This window comes from Dreissena polymorpha, chromosome 5 (assembly GCF_020536995.1).
Source record: "Dreissena polymorpha isolate Duluth1 chromosome 5, UMN_Dpol_1.0, whole genome shotgun sequence".
Taxonomy (NCBI): Eukaryota; Metazoa; Mollusca; class Bivalvia; order Myida; family Dreissenidae; genus Dreissena; species Dreissena polymorpha.
This window is the reverse complement of record NC_068359.1, coordinates 49,308,459-49,326,923: the sequence shown is the minus strand read 5'-3', so window position 1 is coordinate 49,326,923 and position 18,465 is coordinate 49,308,459. Positions and strand designations below refer to the sequence as shown.

General features: G+C 34.8%; 2 protein-coding genes across 19 annotated transcripts in view; one reads left to right on the top strand and one right to left on the bottom strand.

The window, feature by feature from the left end:
• Nucleotides 1-18,465, bottom strand: part of LOC127880711 (integrator complex subunit 13-like) — a 126,958-nt gene that overhangs the window by 60,995 nt on the left and 47,498 nt on the right. Inside the window, exons 1-2 of one of the 18 annotated variants that reach the window (XM_052428070.1) lie at nucleotides 4,317-4,381; nucleotides 3,801-3,878 (exon numbers count right to left, since the gene is read on the bottom strand). The exons of the other annotated variants lie outside the window; for them this stretch is intronic. Of the exons in view, the coding sequence (XP_052284030.1) occupies nucleotides 3,801-3,878; nucleotides 4,317-4,366 (128 nt within the window). The 5' untranslated portion in view covers nucleotides 4,367-4,381. Of the gene's footprint in view, nucleotides 1-3,800; nucleotides 3,879-4,316; nucleotides 4,382-18,465 lie in introns of those variants that run through there. 18 annotated transcript variants of the gene reach the window in all.
• Nucleotides 1-18,465, top strand: part of LOC127880712 (FMRFamide-activated amiloride-sensitive sodium channel-like) — a 47,699-nt gene that overhangs the window by 11,385 nt on the left and 17,849 nt on the right. The window lies entirely within an intron of this gene.

Below are 18,465 nucleotides of genomic sequence, written 5' to 3'. Positions count from 1 at the left end.
AATTTATTTTGGTTGCTGAAAGCAGTAACCCCTTCCACACGAAAGTGGGGATTTTTTTAAGTTCGGTGCTTATTAATTATGACATTATATTTGTTGATAATGAAATTCAACGTTACATGCATATAAACTCTACCAAAGCGATTACAAGATACGTTCAGCTTTTCTTGATTCCAATTTAAACGCATCAACTAATCCCATATAATGACAACTTAAAAATGAATTAGCCAATATTTACAGTAAATGTGTTTAAGAATCTCATAAACACAAACCTGCCCTCTTTTCTGGAAGTGTAAGTGTGCAGTGAATTATCAGATGCTTTTCTCATTGAAAAAACAGGTGCGCACATCAGCATTATAACAACCAATCAACATTTCAATCTTAATTTAGATTGAATGTAACATATACACATTATTTTCTGAAAGCGCGCGAAAAAAAAATCTGTGAATAAACAGGGACTGCTTTTATAGATCCATGGTATGACACACATGCATTTGTATGTATTGAACTGGTCTGAAATACTGATTCATTGTTTGCTTGGAACGTTGTAAATTGCATTTAAGCAGCCAAAATTACTGCCGTAAAAACAAATATCGTCAACAACTGAAAATGAAATGAAATATGCATTGATAAATTAGTTGAACTTGTCAACAATTTAACAGATTAATAGCACACAAAAAGTAGCATCAGAAAGTTTACACACTTAATTATTCACAGATTGGACGAATTACAATGCACTTATCACAACGGACCAGCACAATTAGTACACATTGCACGTGATCATTTTAAATTACACACTTTTGGCAATTACGTCACTAGTCTACTTGATGAATTTACTGCAGGTATTGACTGTATACGAGTGCTGTTGCTAGTTCAAAGCACGCACTTTCATGGGCCAATATAGAATTACTAAAACAACGCCGGGTTTAGTTGCGGCTACTTGGACAAACATAATTGACAGACTATCGTAAATCGGCTCTCAAAATTTTCGGCAATTTCAATATCGCTTTCATGATAAGAAAAAGCAATTTTGGCAGCTTATGAGCGACCAAATCGCCCATTTCTCCCACTCGCAAGACCCCTGTGTCCTCTATATTCACAAGAGTTGTTGCGCATATCTAGGGGGGTCCGGCATGCCCCCCCCCCCCCCCCCCCCCCCCCGGAAAATTTTTGGTTCCTAGATCATCTGTGGTGCGTTTTTGGGCTATTTCCTGAGCAAAATAAAGACTATTTTTATACTTTATAATGGTGCTTTCAACATAAAGAAGTATAAGAAAATGCTGTGTATAAATAATGTTAATTTTTTATTTTCAATTGTGATTGGCATTCAATTGTTCAACAAGTAACAAATACAAACAAACAAACAAATCACAATTTTCAAGCTGTTATCAGGAAAATGTACAAGCTATCACTCTCTTTAACTTAACACAAGTCATTGTCTTCATTGCTTAAATCAGACTCCAAAATACAAGGCAGTTTCATTTTTCTTGGATTCTGTCTTTCAAATTGCTTGACAATGTCACTAACATTCACATCAATGTCCCTGTGCACTGACATCAGACACAGACCAGTGAGTCTTTCTTCCCCCATTGTTGAACGACAGCTTGTTTTTACATTCCCTAACGTTGAAATGCTCCTTTCGCATTCACAGCTTGTCACTGGAAATGTTGCTGCAATTTTTAATATTGTATAAATGTTTGGGAAAATCTGTCTATTGCATGCTTTTAATGCAGCACTTAATGTTGAAGGGGGGGTTGGGATCATTTACCCACTTACACCTCCAGCACTCAATGTCTGCCTGAAGGTTACAATACACTAAATGATCGCTTCATGTAGGGCTGTACTCTCTAAAAAAAATATCATAGTTGACAGGAAGGCATGTTTTACACTTTTTACCATTATTCGGGTGTTATCTTGCGGAGGTAATGGTAGGGCATGAATAGGTGTTCACTACTGAATCCCTGAAATATGATACACTTGAAGACTATAGTAAACCATTGCACTAGAAAAGGTTACATTCCACTAAGAAACGGCCGAAAAAAAAACTTGCAAAAACAGTCGATTTTGATTTGTGTCAAGTTCTTTCTTGCATTGTACATGACATATCTTTTTTATTGCATAAATCGATTCCGCTTAGAATGGCTTTTAAGAAAAGGTATGGTTATGGGGGTCTCTATGTGCAAAATGTTGCATTTATTTTCGCTCAAAATTGTCGATTTTACATTGAATTATATAGGGAAACTATTTAGTGTATTATGACCTAAACGCAAAACCAGGCCTAGTCACAAAGAAGCTGTATTTACAGAAAATCATCATTTTTTTAGTGAGATAAGATGCGTTTTGGCAAATTTCACGGAATAAATGCGTTTGTTTCACGAATTTAAGGAGCATCGTGAGTTTTTAAGAAAAAAAAACGTTTTCAGAGGAAAATAAGAAAAAAAACGTACAAAAACTCGTCTTGAGCATCTCAAATCGCAACAATTTGTGCTGAAAGAGCTCATGAACACGTTTTAATAGTTGTTTACTTCTTTTTCTACATAGCTTGTAACAATATTTCAGTATTTTGACCGATTGTAATTATTTAGTGTAATCGTTTTACGCCTGAACGCCCGCTATAAATCAAAGCTCCGAACGCGAAAGCCACATGGCTTATCAGGCGTTATAATAAAATGCATTTTCAAGCATTTCTACGTGAAAGATCGGTCTGAAAATTGGCATGCACATAGAAAATAGGTTTATAAGCATCGAGAAGTGCTTATTTTTCGTGATGTTAACAGTAAACGTTGTCTTATAGGTTACAATACACTAAATGATCGCTTCATGTAGGGCTGTACTCTCTAAAAAAAATATCATAGTTGACAGGAAGGCATGTTTTACACTTTTTACCATTATTCGGGTGTAATCTTGCGGAGGTAATGGTAGGGCATGAATAGGTGTTCACTACTGAATCCCTGAAATATGATACACTTGAAGACTATAGTAAACCATTGCACTAGAAAAGGTTACATTCCACTAAGAAACGGCCGAAAAAAAAAGTTGCAAAAACAGTCGATTTTGATTTGTGTCAAGTTCTTTCTTGCATTGTACATGACATATCTTTTTTATTGCATAAATCGATTCCGCTTAGAATGGCCTTTAAGAAAAGGTATGGTTATGGGGGTCTCTATGTGCAAAATGTTGTATTTATTTTCGCTCAAAGTTGTCGCTTTTACATTGAATTATATAGGGAAACTATTTAGTGTATTATGACCTGAAGTGTTCCTGGTGAAGGGAGGTCATCTAAGTAGTACTCCAGACTGGTGTTGTCCAGGTCCTGTCTTACTGATGGAATAAGGAGGAGTGCAGAAGAAGCCCTCTCATGAAGCGTTGTGAAACGCTCACTAAACTGCTGCAGCAGGTGGTCCAGGAATGGAATGGTTAAAACCCTCTTGTAGTATGTTTCTGGAGTGTCTGCTGGGATGTTGTTTCGTTGTGTCTGTCTGCCACATCGACTTGGGATTGAAGGGTCCACTCAGGCAGCTTTGGCTACAGCCACAGCCTCCTCATACAGACAGCCATGAAATTTATATTTAGATTTAGATTTTGCATCTTTCCAGTCCCTGAAAGGGCTGTTGGTTAGAGCACCATGAGTTCCATCTGAGAAGGCCACACAATATCTACAGAATGCCCCATCTGTCTTTGCACTGTACACAAGACCAGGATACAAAGTGAGCCAATTTTGAACAAAACTTCTGTTCTTTGAACCAAATTTTGTGGCTGGAAATGTTGCTGGCACTGGCCAAAATGTAGTAAAAAGCGCAAACCTTTGATGTAGGGGGCTGGCAGCTTTAACCTCACTTGAGCTGGTTGGTTGGCTCTTACAGTCATGTTCATGATGTGTTCTGAAACAAAAAAAAAGAGTTTTTAGAAATGCAAAATTCAGTTAAATTTACTTTGCAAATATATTAATTTTCAAAATATTTAATTATACTGTTGGTCCGATTATTATTTCAATAACCATTGTTTATATTAAGCGTGATAAAATATGTATGTTATTAATTGAAAATTCAAATGTTGAAAAAGTGCATAAAATATTTTATAAAGTTCAATTACTGTCATTAAATTAATTTCTTCAATGCTTATATAGAGCAGAGCATGCATACTAGTATTTAATTGAATTGTCTTATTTATCATACTGTCAGTATAAAGAAAGTTGTTAATAAATTTAAACTTTTTGTTCTTTCATTGCAATATTTTAGAGTTAAACATTTAACAAACTGAATAAACGTAACGCAATTAACGGTTTATAATACCAAAATATTTTTTTAATAAATTCTCACCTTAGGCTCAATAACTTTGGCTCCGAGTCTGTCTCTGTGTTTTTTGGCATTTTGGATGGACCAAAAATCGATCCAGCGTTGTTGCCTTTCGCTTCATTGTGATGAAGACAATGCTGTGAAACGCTGTATTATATACCGCAAGAAAAGTCTCCATATATAACGTCCCCATGGTTATGACAATACACTGTTAATTGGTATACTTGCCTTCAAAACAACGTTCAAGATCAACCAGACGCTTATTGAATGTAAATGACAGACGCTCACTGTTATCTAGACGCTTTAAATCTACGGCCGCCAAGAGTTTTTGCTACGGTGATAATTGAGTGTTAACGTCTAAAAGGTGCCCCCTGTGGATTGTAGACGGTAAGGTTGTTAAGATAAAAAGCAGGGAGGGGAGGCACTTCCTTTGTCGGAAATCGGGGAAATCAGAACATCTGGCCATGTTGGTTTCACAAACACACACAAATAATTTTTTTTGTCTTCAGCCGCTGGGGGGGGTACGTGCCCCTTGTGCCCCCCCAGTAAATCCGTGCCTGACTTAAATTATAATTCCCAAGAAAAAATTTCAACAAGAGATTGCCAAGCAATATGGTCCCCTACCAGTGAAACTCCATCATTGTCAGATTTTTTTTGATTTTTTTTTATTTGTTGCCATAGCAACCATAATTATTGACGTAGGAACAAAATGAAATGACAAGCATAATCTCCATATTGCCATCTATCCATATTTTAAGTTTCATGAAAAAATATGAAGAACTTTTAAAGTTATCGCAGTGTGATGAACAGACTGACGGACAGACTTAGACGGACAGACTGACAGACACACTGACAGAGCGCAAACCATAAGTCCCGTCCGGTTTCACCGGCAGGAGAAAAAAATGAATATTCACAAAGAATTGACATAAAACAAAAAAATACGAGAAATTTATCATAAATTACAAGATATGGCGGTGGCTGAATCTATAACAATGGATGAAACTATAGGAAAGAAGGATATATGATTTAAATGAATACTGTACATAAAAAATTCACCTCATTAAAAACTAATAATCTATGAACACCCAAACCGTTTTTATGTATTTTTTCTAAATTTTTATTATCTCAAATGGGATAAGCTAATATCATTTTAATGGACTTATCTATTTGAAGCATTAACCACTTGGAAATATACAATCCATATCAGACAGAGATAATGGAAACATAATATTCAATTGAATTGAAACAAAAAGGCTCAGTATTTATGCAAAAATAATGGAAAAAGTAACTTCCAACACCATTGTAATCTGTCATGCTGGCTTTTCATTTTCCAAAAGTACAACCTAGCAGCTGGCACTGTTACGCTATTACAGAGTAGAGGAGAAGTCACTTGATAACCTAGTGCTGATGCTGATAATTGCATGTTGATAAGCAAACTGGCTTTTAGCAGGGTCACTGACCTGCTACCTGGCTTTGACCATTCTGACCTGGTAAGTCTGATTTCTAGGTCAACATTAACCCATTTATGCCTAGCGTCTAGAAAAAAAGCCTTGGCAAACAGCGTAGACCCAGATGAGATGCCACATGATGCGGCGTCTTATCAGGGTCTGCGCTGTTTGCTTAAAGGAATTTCTGTACGAAATATTTTAAATATAGAAACAAGGGCTGTTTGTAAAACATGCATGCCCCCCATATGGGCTGTCAGTTGTAGTGGCAGCCATTGTGTGAATACGTTTTTTGTCACTGTGACCTTGACCTTTGACCTAATGACCTGAAAATCAATAGGGGTCATCTGCCAGTCATGATCAATGTACCTATGAAGTTTCATGATCATAGGCCTAATTATTCTTGAGTTATCATCAGGAAACCATTTTACTGTTTCGAGTCACTGTGACCTTGACCTTTGACCTAGTGACCTGAAAATTTATAGGGGTAATCTGCCAGTCATGATCAATGTACCTATGAAGTTTCATTATTCTAGGCGTAAGCATTCTTGAGTTATCATCCGGAAACCATTTTACTATTTTGAGTCACTGTGACCTTGACCTTTGACCTAGTGACCTGAAAATCAATAGGGGTCATCTGCCAGTCATGATCAATATACCTATGAAGTTTCATGATCCTAGGCCTAAGCGTTCTTGAGTTATCATCCGGAAACCATCTGGTGGACGGACCGACGGACCGACATGTGCAAAACAATATACCCCCTCTTCTTCGAAGGGGGGCATAATAAGTATACTAGAAATCCCTAATTTTGGAAATAAATTGATCCAATTTAGAAGGATGGGAGAGTCCACTAGGCATAAATGGGTTAATCATGCACAGGCCATCCCACAATTCTCTATGATCTTAATTTGATTCTTCATTTTTAAGACAGCTTGCAATTTTAGGCAATACTGCATGTCCCTTTGTTTATGCTGTTTCTGAAAATGTTGTTATGCATTTACCAAACATTAATCAGATCCTCGCACTGCCAAAACAGTGTTTAATGGATTTAAGTAAATTGTCGTCCCAGACTAGCCTGTGCAGTCTACAGGTATTGTATTTTTCTTATTTAAGGAAGTTTCTGATGTCTCTAATATCCAGTTAATGTGGAAAGTGTCTTTCTTTATCAGCCTGTGCATAGCGCACAGGCTAATCTGGGACAACACTTTTAGCACATGCATCATAAAGTTCGGTTTTGGTCTTATATATTGATTCAGTAATTGTTCTGCAAGCCTAGCTTTCAAGCAATGGCCATTAAGTAAATTGCTCACTTAAAAACCTGAGTCGCTTTGTTAACCACTTGGAATTGCCTGACAAGAAAACATCAGTTAATTTCTGCTAAATGTGGAACTCAAGAATCTTGGCCCACATTTTAAAATTGCTAAGTAATTAATTTAAAGTTTTTACAGAAAAATTAGTTAAGACTAAACACTTCATTAATATTATGGTTCATCAAAATTACATATGTTTCAACTGCTTGGTTAATTCAAAAATATGTATTTTTAATTATTTAATGGAAATATTATTATTATGAGAAATAACAAATGTGATCACTCTCTCTGAACCAAAATTAGCAAAAAAAGTTTTTCATGAGAAAACATCTGCTGCAATTTTGTCTCTCTTGAAATGTGTCAAGGGCTTCATCAGAAGTTCTCAAAAAAAATGATTTTATCCATTTATGCCTAGTGGACTCTCCCATCCTTCTAAATTGTATCAATTTATTTCCAAAATTACCCTTCCGAAAATTTGTTCTAGAAATTGGAACGGTTCTGGAACTGTTCTAGAACATCAAAAACAGTTCTAGAATGTTCCATATTTGCGTTCTAGAACTTATGTTCTGGAATAGTTCCAAAACAGTTTTCTAGAATAATTCCAGAACATTTGTGGAACAAGGCTTAGTTCTGAAACTGTCCCAATAATATACAAGAAAATTTTTAGAACATTTCAAGGACAAAATAAGTTCAAGAAATTTCTAAAAATGTTCTAAAATGTAGTTATAGAACACATTTAGAACTCTTTAAGAACCAGTAAGTTCTACAAAAGTTCTAATGGGGAATAAGAACACATATAGAACAGGTCTAGAACCAAGGTCTACAATTGTTCTACAATTGTTAAACATATTTAAAATAAATATGTGTAACAGTGTGATATTACCTCCCTTAAAAATGTTCTTTCTTAGATTAATTATACTTATTGTTTATATATAATGTTGGTGTGAACAATAGTATACTTATTTTCTAATTGTGTAACTATTTGAAGTATAGTGTTGTAGTTAAATAAAGTTAATATATTTTTTTATATAAACTTTATTTAATAATGGAAGTTAAGATCAATCATCCCACCAGTTGGGCAAGGTTATCAGGTTATGAATTTAAAAAAAAGTTATGAATAGTTCTCAGTTACAAGTTCTGTGGGGAACAATGTCCTAGAACTGTTCTAGAACATTTGTTCCAGACTTACTTGAAGCAAACCTTTGGAACTGTTCTAAAACATTTCTAGAATTGTACTGGAACACACTGACTAGAACTGTTCTGTAATCATACTGAAAATCTACTAGAATTTTTTAGATACAGTTGTTGAACGTTAAATGAGAATAATTTCTAGATTTTCTAAAACAGTTCTGGAAATTTATACAAGATCAATTCTGGAATAGTTCTAGAACAATGGTTCAAGAATTGTTCTAGAACAAAACTTCAGAACTGTTTTAGAACTATTTGTTCTACAAATTATTCTCATTTAACGTTCAACAACTGTTCTAAATCATTCTAGACCATTTTACGGATGATTCCAGAACACTTCTAGTCATTTGTTCCAGTACAATTCTAGAAATTTTATAGAACAGTTTTAAAACGTTTCGCAGGGGTAGGGATGTCTAGCATATTTATTTCTATATTTAGAATATTTCTTACAGAAATTCCTTTAATTAAGCAAACAGCGCAGACCCTGATGAGACACCGCATTATGCGGCGCCTCATCTGGGTCTACGCTGTTTGCCAAGGCCTTTTTCTAGACGCTAGGCATAAATGGGTTAATACAAAATTTGAACATTGAACGAAAAACTTAATAGATCTTAAAGGGGCCTTTTCACGTTTTGGTAAATTGACAAAATTAAAAAAAAATGTTTTAAATTCGCAAATTTTTGTTGTAGTTATGTTATTTGTTAGGAAGTAATACTGAACATTTACCAATTGCTCTAAAATAGCCATTATATGCATCTTTTGACTATTTAAAAACCTGAAAATTATAAAGCGTTGCAATGTGGAACGAATTAATAATTTGGGGAGTTCTATTGTTGTCGTTATATTCTGTGAAACTATGAGGATTGCTTATATAAAGTACAAAATACTTCAATCATTGTATCCAGAAGGATGGTCGAGTGGTCTAAGTAGGAGACTTTTTACTCCTGGACTTCAGGGGTCAGTGGTTCTAAGCCCTGCTGAAGGTTACTTTTTTTTCTTTTTTTAATTGTATTCTTAATTTTTTACTGGAGCTTTTTATATCCAACCTTTACATTTATCAATATAAAGCATTTAATGACAAACTTAAAAAAATGCCAAAATCTGTGAAAAGGCCCCTTTAAAAGGTTTTGGTAAATTGACAAAAATTTTAACAAATGTTTCAGATTCGCAAATTTTTGTTGTATTTACAGTACAGCCAAAGCGGAACAAACGTATTTCGCGATCCGCGGCGGCAAGGCGAAACGAGTCGATGCCGCGTCAGTCGTTGAAGCCGCGTCAGTATGCGGCGGCAAGTCGCATTTCGCCGCGAAACTTCGCATCTGTCCGCCGAGGCATGCCGCGATCCACGGCATGATCCCGAGTCGATGCGCATCATGAAATAAAAAATCTTTTTAAAATTATTAGTTACATGTAGTTAACAAATTTTGAAAGAACAATTATAATAATAATTAAAATCATAATAAATTTATAGTGCGCGGATTGTATTATCATATACATGTAAGCATAGTTAATGTGTCTGGCCAATTAAGTTTGTTTCCCGCCCGTAGTGTGTGTATTTCACACATAAACAAGGTCACGTAATTATGTTTTCGCACATACAAGTGGTCAATGCTCCAGCATATGATGGATTTATAAATTAATTGCATGTTGATTCTGCTATAATATTTTAGCTGAGAAAATTAGCAGTTTGAAGCCACATCAATAATCAAGACGGTGACGACGTATTTGTTGTTTTGTTAATTATCAGCTTATTATAACTTAAATTGTTTGAATATGCGTATATAAACACGTTTTATTTTGTTCATATTATACAGTTAATATCGCTACTAATTACCCGATAATCCCGTATATTCCAGTTTTAAAGCACATGCTGGTAAATATTTACGATACACAAACATTCTCGATATTTCCTTAAGTATCAAATACATTTTGGCATTTGTTACTATTTATAGAGATGATGAAATAACGTCTAATTGGGGCGTTTTTTTCCCCACTGAACACGCGATTTACACCTGACGTGATGTTCATGTATTTATACAACACAAAATACACCCAAACTTTCCAAACGACGTTCTACATGTCTGCATAATTTTCGCGCGCTTTTTATGAAACAAAGAATAATTTAGCACTGTTTATTTGACGCTAGAATTTGCCAAAGGACGCGTTAGCATTTAAATTCGGAAGTGTGTTTCGGATTACAAATTTAATAATGATAATCGAACGAAACATAAACAGTTGCGCGTAATTAATTCTACGCTACACATACATGTATGTACATGTTGGTGGATATCTTTTCACTCAATCCGCCGCGTACGTATGCGGCAGATTTACTCCGCGAAAGTACGCGAGGTGAATACAGACTCAGCGTCGTTGCGCGGATCGATGCCGAGTGCCACGGCGATACGCCGCGTGAACACACGATTCGGCCGCCGCGGACTAATAATCTGGCCGTGGCGTAGCCGCGGATTTTGTTTGTGCCGCTTTGGCTGTACTGTATGATATTTGTGAGGAAACAGTAATACTGAACATTTACCATGCTCTAAATTATCCATCATTATAAGGCATCTTTTGACGATTTAAAAACCTGAAAATTATAGTGCAACATAATTGAATAATTTGGAGAGTTCTGTTTTGGTCGTTATATTTTGGGATACTTATATAAAGTATAAAATATATCAATAATTGTATGTGCACGGATGGTCGAGTGGTTTAAGTAATAGACTAATACTCCAGGGGTCAGTGGTTCGAACCCAGTTAAGGGTTACTTTTTTTCTTTCTTTAAATTTTATTCTTGTTTTTTTACTGGAGCTTTTTAGATCCAATGTTAACAATAATCAATATAAATCATTTAATGAAAAACTTTAATACATGCCAAAATCTGTGAAAAGGGCTCTTTAATCCAGACTCAGGAATCATATGGGCTTATTTTTAGAAGACATTATAAGTTGAATAATTGATTAACAGAATCATGAGAAAGTTTCATGTAATTGTCATGTTATCAACATAGGAACTTTTTCAACAGTGCAGGAAGTAACAGATAAATCTTTAACTTGCCAGATACGCATTGAAAGAAATAGAATTTATAACAAAATTATTGCAATATAGAAAATACTAGGTTTGAAAAAGTTTACAGAATGTAGCCCTAATAAATATTTACTGTCATAAAAAATTAGCAAACTATAGTTATACTGGTTCTTTACTCACACATTCCAAAAGTAAATGCTTAAATACCCTGTCAACAAACACCCTCAGGTCAAAAAATGAAGATTTGGTAATCTGGTTATTACATTGGAAAGGACTAGCATTGCTTAACCCTTTGCCTGCTGGGAAATATGTCGTCTGATAAAATGTTGTCTGCTGAATTTCTAAAATTAGCATTTTCTTATATTTTTTTTCAAAGAATACTATCAGAATAGCAAACAGTTTGGATCCTGATGAGACGCCACGTTCTGTGGCGTCTCATCTGGATCCAAACTGTTTGCAAAGGCCTTCAAAATTCGGTTCTAGCACTGAAAGAGTTAATTTACTGATCAATTGTTTCCTGTCTATATAGGTAATAGACTGTGGTGCATCTGGAGTCAATCCAATAAGTACACATTATAACCATACAGATAAGTATATATTCCACACCAGATGCTTTCATTAACATACCTTAACCTCTCACCACTTAGATATGTATTTGTAGCCCCTTAGAAAGTTATATTTCATTTAAGACCTTTTTACCAGATGCAAGTTTTTAAGGCTTCATCTCCAAACCTTAGATACTGATGAGCAGCAAACAGCATAAAACCTGAACAGACTGGGAGTTACTCGCAGGCTGTTCTGGTTTGTGCTGTTTGCACATAGCCATTATCTCTTTGCTTCTTAGTGGGAAAGGGTTAACATGACTTAAAATGCATTTCTTGCAACTGAAATGGTTTTTAGTAAAATAAACGTAATTTTCTTTATTTAATAAGAGCTGTGTTTGTGAAACACAATGCCCCCTACTGCGCCGCTTTGAAGCTGCATGGCAGCTATTTTAGAAAAAAATGACCTTTGACCTTGAAGGATGACCTTGACCTTTCACCACTCAAAATGTGCAGCTCTGTGAGATACACATGCATGCCAAATATCAAGTTGCTATCTTCAATATTGCAAAAGTTATGACCAAGGTCAAAGTTTTGGGACAGACAGACAGACACACACAATGACAGACAGACAGGCCAAAAACAATATACCCCCGATCATTCGATCCGGGGACATAAAAACTGATGCCCAATTTATGTGCATTGGCTGTCTGTTTAGCGCAGTGGTTGGTACACTCGCTTCTCACCTAGGCAACCCGGGTTCAATGCCCACTCCAAGCGCATGCGAGTTTGGACGTGACGACATACCAGATAGGTGGGGTTTCCTTTGAGTTCTGGCTTTCCCCAACAGCGCATGACCACACCTTAATTTAATATATTTCAGTAAAGACTTAAGAGTTGGGCAATACAGCCATAATTCAATAATTTGTCCCAATTTTTGGGAGTCTTGTAAGTAAATTATGTATTACTGCTGGGACACAATCCCGGTCCCCGTATAATGCAGCCTCAGACGCGGACCCATTAAATTAACTTTGAAGTACACTCACACAATTCTTACCCCTTTAGGAAATGAGAAGACAAATATGCATCAATATATCTGTGTTTTTTTCACCATTTTGGGAATGGGGCCTGGTCCCATATTGAATTGGGAACATTTGCGGAGTTTTGACTAAAATTGGGAAATTAGTGTTGTTGTTGTTGTTGTTTTGGCTAAACAATGCTTCAAAATTGAGAAATTGAGAAAACAAGTGTTGACAGAATTATATTTACTAATGTTGAACTTATATCGCAGCATTGGAGATGAACAAAATGTTGAGATATATAAAAAAATAATTGGGGAAACCTTCAATTATTGGGAATTTTTTAGCTCCCATTTGAGAAATATATATACATTTTTAAATTGGGAATGGGGCCAATTACTGGACCCGATTCTGAATAAAAAAAACACACTGTGTATGTGTATTGGTGGCGCACATTTCTCAATCAGTGCACCACAAGCATGAACAATCCTCTTAATTTAACCAAGCTGTGGACACAGAGGCTGAGCAGTAAGCCCCACTGAGTGGGTCTGATTAGTTCTTCCCACAGACTATCCGTTACTTACTTACCTTCGTAATTATTACCTGAGGTACCAATAGGCCTGAGTTACCTATGAGATTCACTGGCTTGAAGGCTGTCTTTGTGGATTATCTAAATAACTAGTGACCTTGTTAAGGGTACTCTACTATATAATTTTGACAACTTGCTGGAAATATAACTGGTTTTAACATGATAATATTATGTATTAAGTCAAGTGATAGATGGTTGTGGTATTTGTGCTAATGGCTTAACAATGGGTACCTGTTAGTTGGGTATCATTTTGTGGATGGTTACCAAATGGAATAGTACAAAGTATTGTAGATGCGTTAATGCATGATGCAAAACAATGATTTAGGTATAAAAAAACAAGGAAAAATAGTGTGACATGTGATTGTTTTAAACAAATACAAATTGAACTGAATCCAATAGTAATTGTTACCCGAAAAAAAGTGATTTTTGAAGGAAAATAATAAACAGATTCTAAGTATTCTAGTCTAAACTGATGGCATAGAAACGTAGTAGTTACATTACAAAATAAACAACATTTATAACAAATCTGTGAGAAACAAACCTTTTTTACCAAAAATGAGCACTGAATCGGACACTACTTGGAGACGCCCAAGTGTTTACATAACAGACATGGTACCAAATGGGATATATGACAGGTAGGATAAGGGTTTGATAGCCGTAACTTCAATTGCATTATTGAGCTCACTCTCGGAAAATAAGGTTTAACCCTTTCAGTGCTGGAACCGAATTTTGAAGGCCTTTGCAAACAGTTTGGATCCAGATGAGACGCCACAGAACGTGGCGTCTCATCAGGATCCAAACTGTTTGCTATTCTGATATTATTCTTTGAAAAAAATCAAAGAAGATGCTAATTTTAGAAATTCAGCAGACGACATTTTTGCAGACGACAAATTTCCCAGCATGCAAAAGGTTAATGCATGCTCTGGGAAAATGGGGCTTAATGCATGTGTGTTAAGTATGGTCCCCTTTCCGCTTTTTATGGATTTTTTTGTTATAGAGAAAGTCTCTTCTGAAAAAAATCCAGTTTAAGCCCTTATTAGTCTGTGCTGACTGCACAGGCTAATCTGGGATGACGCTTTACACATAAGCCCTGTTTTCCCAGAACTTAATTGGCTAAAATATTTGCAAAGGAATGATCTTTTAGTTTTTTCTTGATATGATATTCAACAAAATAGAATAAACATTTTATTTCACATTAATTAACCCCGTCATTTGAATAAGCAAATAAGTGGCGAAAATTATCATTCATAAAATGGAAAAAAAAAGTTCCAAATTTAGTGCAAAAAAAAGAAACCATGTGCACCAGCTGATCCAATACATAATACTGCAAGAGTTAATACAAAACAGACTTGTTAACTATCAAAATCCCCATAGCTTATACTATTAGGTTAATTGCCCAATTAGTCAATAGAGAAAGTTAATGCCATTTTCGAAATTGTTTTCTCAAGTTTACTCAACTTCTGTGCCAGAAAGGGAGTAAAAAGGAAATATTTCATTTGAAAAAACTTCCATGAAGTACAAACTTCAATGAAAATTACATCATCAGGTTTCGTTGATATATACAATTTACAGCACACATGGGCCATGGGTTACTCTTAATTGAAACATCCACTTACAAGAAAACGGCCTTGTTCATGGAATCATTATCACAATGTTTATAAACATAGTAAACAAGAAAATGATTAGAGGTCATTACATAAATGCTCAAATTACTATAAGACAAGAAACATTATTTTACTGTTGTTTTCTGGACAATAAACAACTGCAATGAGTTCTGATACATTATTAGAATTATAAGAAATTCGCCTGCTGACTTGAACTTCTTATATATATGCATGTTTTTTTTTTATTTTTGAAAACATTGGCTTTTTTCTCGGATTCAGAAACTTAATATGGCGAAATTTATTACTTTCCTTATAATGTTTTTTTTGTTGTATCATTGAAATTGTTTTACTATAAGTGTTATTTTATGGAACATTCAAAATATGATATACATTCTGCAGTTGTCTGTTTGTGGCATACGAAAAGTATAGAACATGTAATCATACTTTGCCTGATGCGCTTTAAAGGGGCCTTTTCACAGATTTTGGCATGTTTTGAAGTTTGTCATTAAATGCTTTCTACTGATAAATGTAAACATTTGCTCTAAAAAGATCCAATTAAAAATCAAGAATAAAATTTAAAAAAAAAACAAAAAAACTAACCCCTCAACATCCTGGGCTCGAACAACTGACCGGAGTCTAGGAGTAAAAAGTCTACCACTTAAACCCCTCGACCATCCTTCTGCATGCAATGATGGATGTATTTTATACTATATATAAGCAATCCTCGTAGTTTCACAAAATATAACGACAACAACACAACTTTCCAAATTATTCAATCGTTTCGCGTTGCAACACTTTATAATTTTCAGGTTTTTAAATCATCAAAAGATGCATATAATGGCTATATTAGAGCATGGTAAATGTTCAGTATTACTGTTTCCTCACAAATATCATAACAAAATCGAAAATTTGCGAATCTGAAACAACTTTTTTTAATTTTGTCAATTTACCAAAACGTGAAAAGGCCCCTTTAACGATATCAAATATCGGTAGCACTGTCACCTACGGGTTGAGAATCTTGCTACCTTACAAAACGCTACTCAAAATTACTCAGAACACAAAACAATATGGAATGCTCACGTAACTGACACATTGTAATAATAGCAACTTGGCAGCGCTTAGGATCTAGGAATTCCATATCAGCATTTGCCTTCAGAGGTAGTATTGGGTGGAATACTTGCTGCTACTTTCATTGTTAATGACGCAATGCATTGTTGTCCCCTACCGGTGAAACCTGAGGGGACATATGGAAGTTCTTCATATTTTTCATGAAACTTGAAACATGGATAGATGGCAATATGAAGATTATGCATGTCATTTAATTTTGTTCCTAGGTCAAGAATTCTGGTTGCTACGGCAACAAATAAAAAAAAAAATATTAAAAATATTTTTAAAATTCTGACAAGGGTGGAGTTTCACCGGTAGGGGACAATATTGCTTGTTTTTTTTGGTCAAATTTTGGTCCGAAATTCATCCACATTCCTAGTCTCAAAAAGTATATATTTTTCCAAAATGACTGCCTAAAGCCCCCAATTGCAGGCTCCGCCCCCCCCCCCCCCCCAATTAAAAAAAAAAATGCAGTAAAAACAACATGATTTTTCCCCTCTTAAGGGCCCTGGCCCCATTCTCAAAGTTTTGAAAAAGGACTTTCCGCAAGCAAATTTATCTAGGACTCAATGTAACAACCATATCGGCAAATGGCTGACGCCAATTCCAAATTATTTTTTTGTAAATCCAGTTTCTAAATACTACTAATTAACTTGTTTTGAAAAACAACAAAATTTTAATCTGATAAATATAAATGACTTTGCAGAATGTTGAAATTAAACAAATCTTACGCTGAATTTATACAGTAATATAAAAAATATACATTCTGTTTTGCATGTTTTAACAACAATGAAAATATGATTTATACAAATCTTGTTTGAACTTCCATTAAAAAGAATAAGCAACATTTAATGAGGTACAAGTGATATTAATAAATAATTATTTCTAATTAATACTTCAATAAACATAAATTTTTACACTAATTGATTAATTAGCTACGTGTGTTTCTAATTTATAAATGGATATTTAAGTACCGATTACAACCTGTCATACTTGATAAAATATCAGATAGCGCTAATATTTTAGTACTTCTTGAAATACGAAATAAACAACATCTTCGTAATATTTCTGTCATCTTGAATTCTTTCTGATGTCATTAATTTGTCATTTATTGCATTCAAGGTAACACAAAAGTATGCAGTTAATTACAGCTCAACAATTAACTGAATTCTATTGAAAGCCTTTTGGAATGAATGCGCAATTATTGCAGTTGGAGGAATGAATGCGCAATTATTGCAGTTGGAGTCAAAATTGAAAGAGAGGCTCACACTATATTAAAAGTACCAACAGCTTTCCATTAAACTTAAAAGGACATTTTCAAATTTTGATAAATTGACACAATTGAAACAAATTGTTTCAAAATTGCAAATTTTCGTTGTAGTTATGATAGTTGCCAGGAAACAGTAATACTGAACATTTCCTATGCTCTAAAATATCCATCATATGCACCTATTGACGATTTAAAAACCTGAATATTGTACAGCGTTACAAATGTCAAACCATTGAATAATTTGGAGAGTTCTGTTGTTATCGCTATATTTTGTGACAATATGAGGATTGCTTTATATAAAGTATAAAATACACCTCTCATTAGAAGAGCACAGATTATACTGAGTAGTTTAAGCACTAGACTTTTACTCCAAGGGTCAGTGGTTCAAACCCTGTTGGGGATTACTTTGTTCTCTTTCTTTAATTTTATTCTTGTTTTTACAGGAGCTACTTAGTTCCAATGTTAACACTCACCACTTTAAAGCATATAATGACAAACTTCTATACAAAACAAAATCTGTGAAAAGGTCCCTTTAACCCATTCCCACTCAGAAGCAAAGTGCAAATGGCGTTGTGCAAACAGCATAAAACCAGAACAGCCTGCAAGTAACTTGCAGTCTGTTCAGGTTTTATGCTGTTTGCTGCTCATCAGTATCTAAGGGTTGGAAAAGAAGCCTTTAAAACTTGAATTTAGCAAGAAAGGTCTTTAATTAAATTTAACTTTCTATGGGACTAAAAATGCATCAAAATATATGTATCTAAGTGGTAAAGGGTTAAATACAAATCTAAGTGGTAAAGGGTTAAATACATATCTTAGTGGTAAAGGGTTAAATACGTATCTAAGTGGTAAAGGGTTAAATACGTTTCTAAGTGGTAAAGGGTTAAATACGTATCTAAGTGGTAAAGGGTTAAAGTTAAACTGTATAACAAGAGGATCTGACTGTTATGTATCTGTGTGTTGCCTTCCTACACATAATAGCTTGTGTCAAGTTCTATGAATTCACAAGTCCTTACAACAGTATCCATTACAAAATATGAACATCATACAAAAATCTTTAAAGACCATGTAGATTGT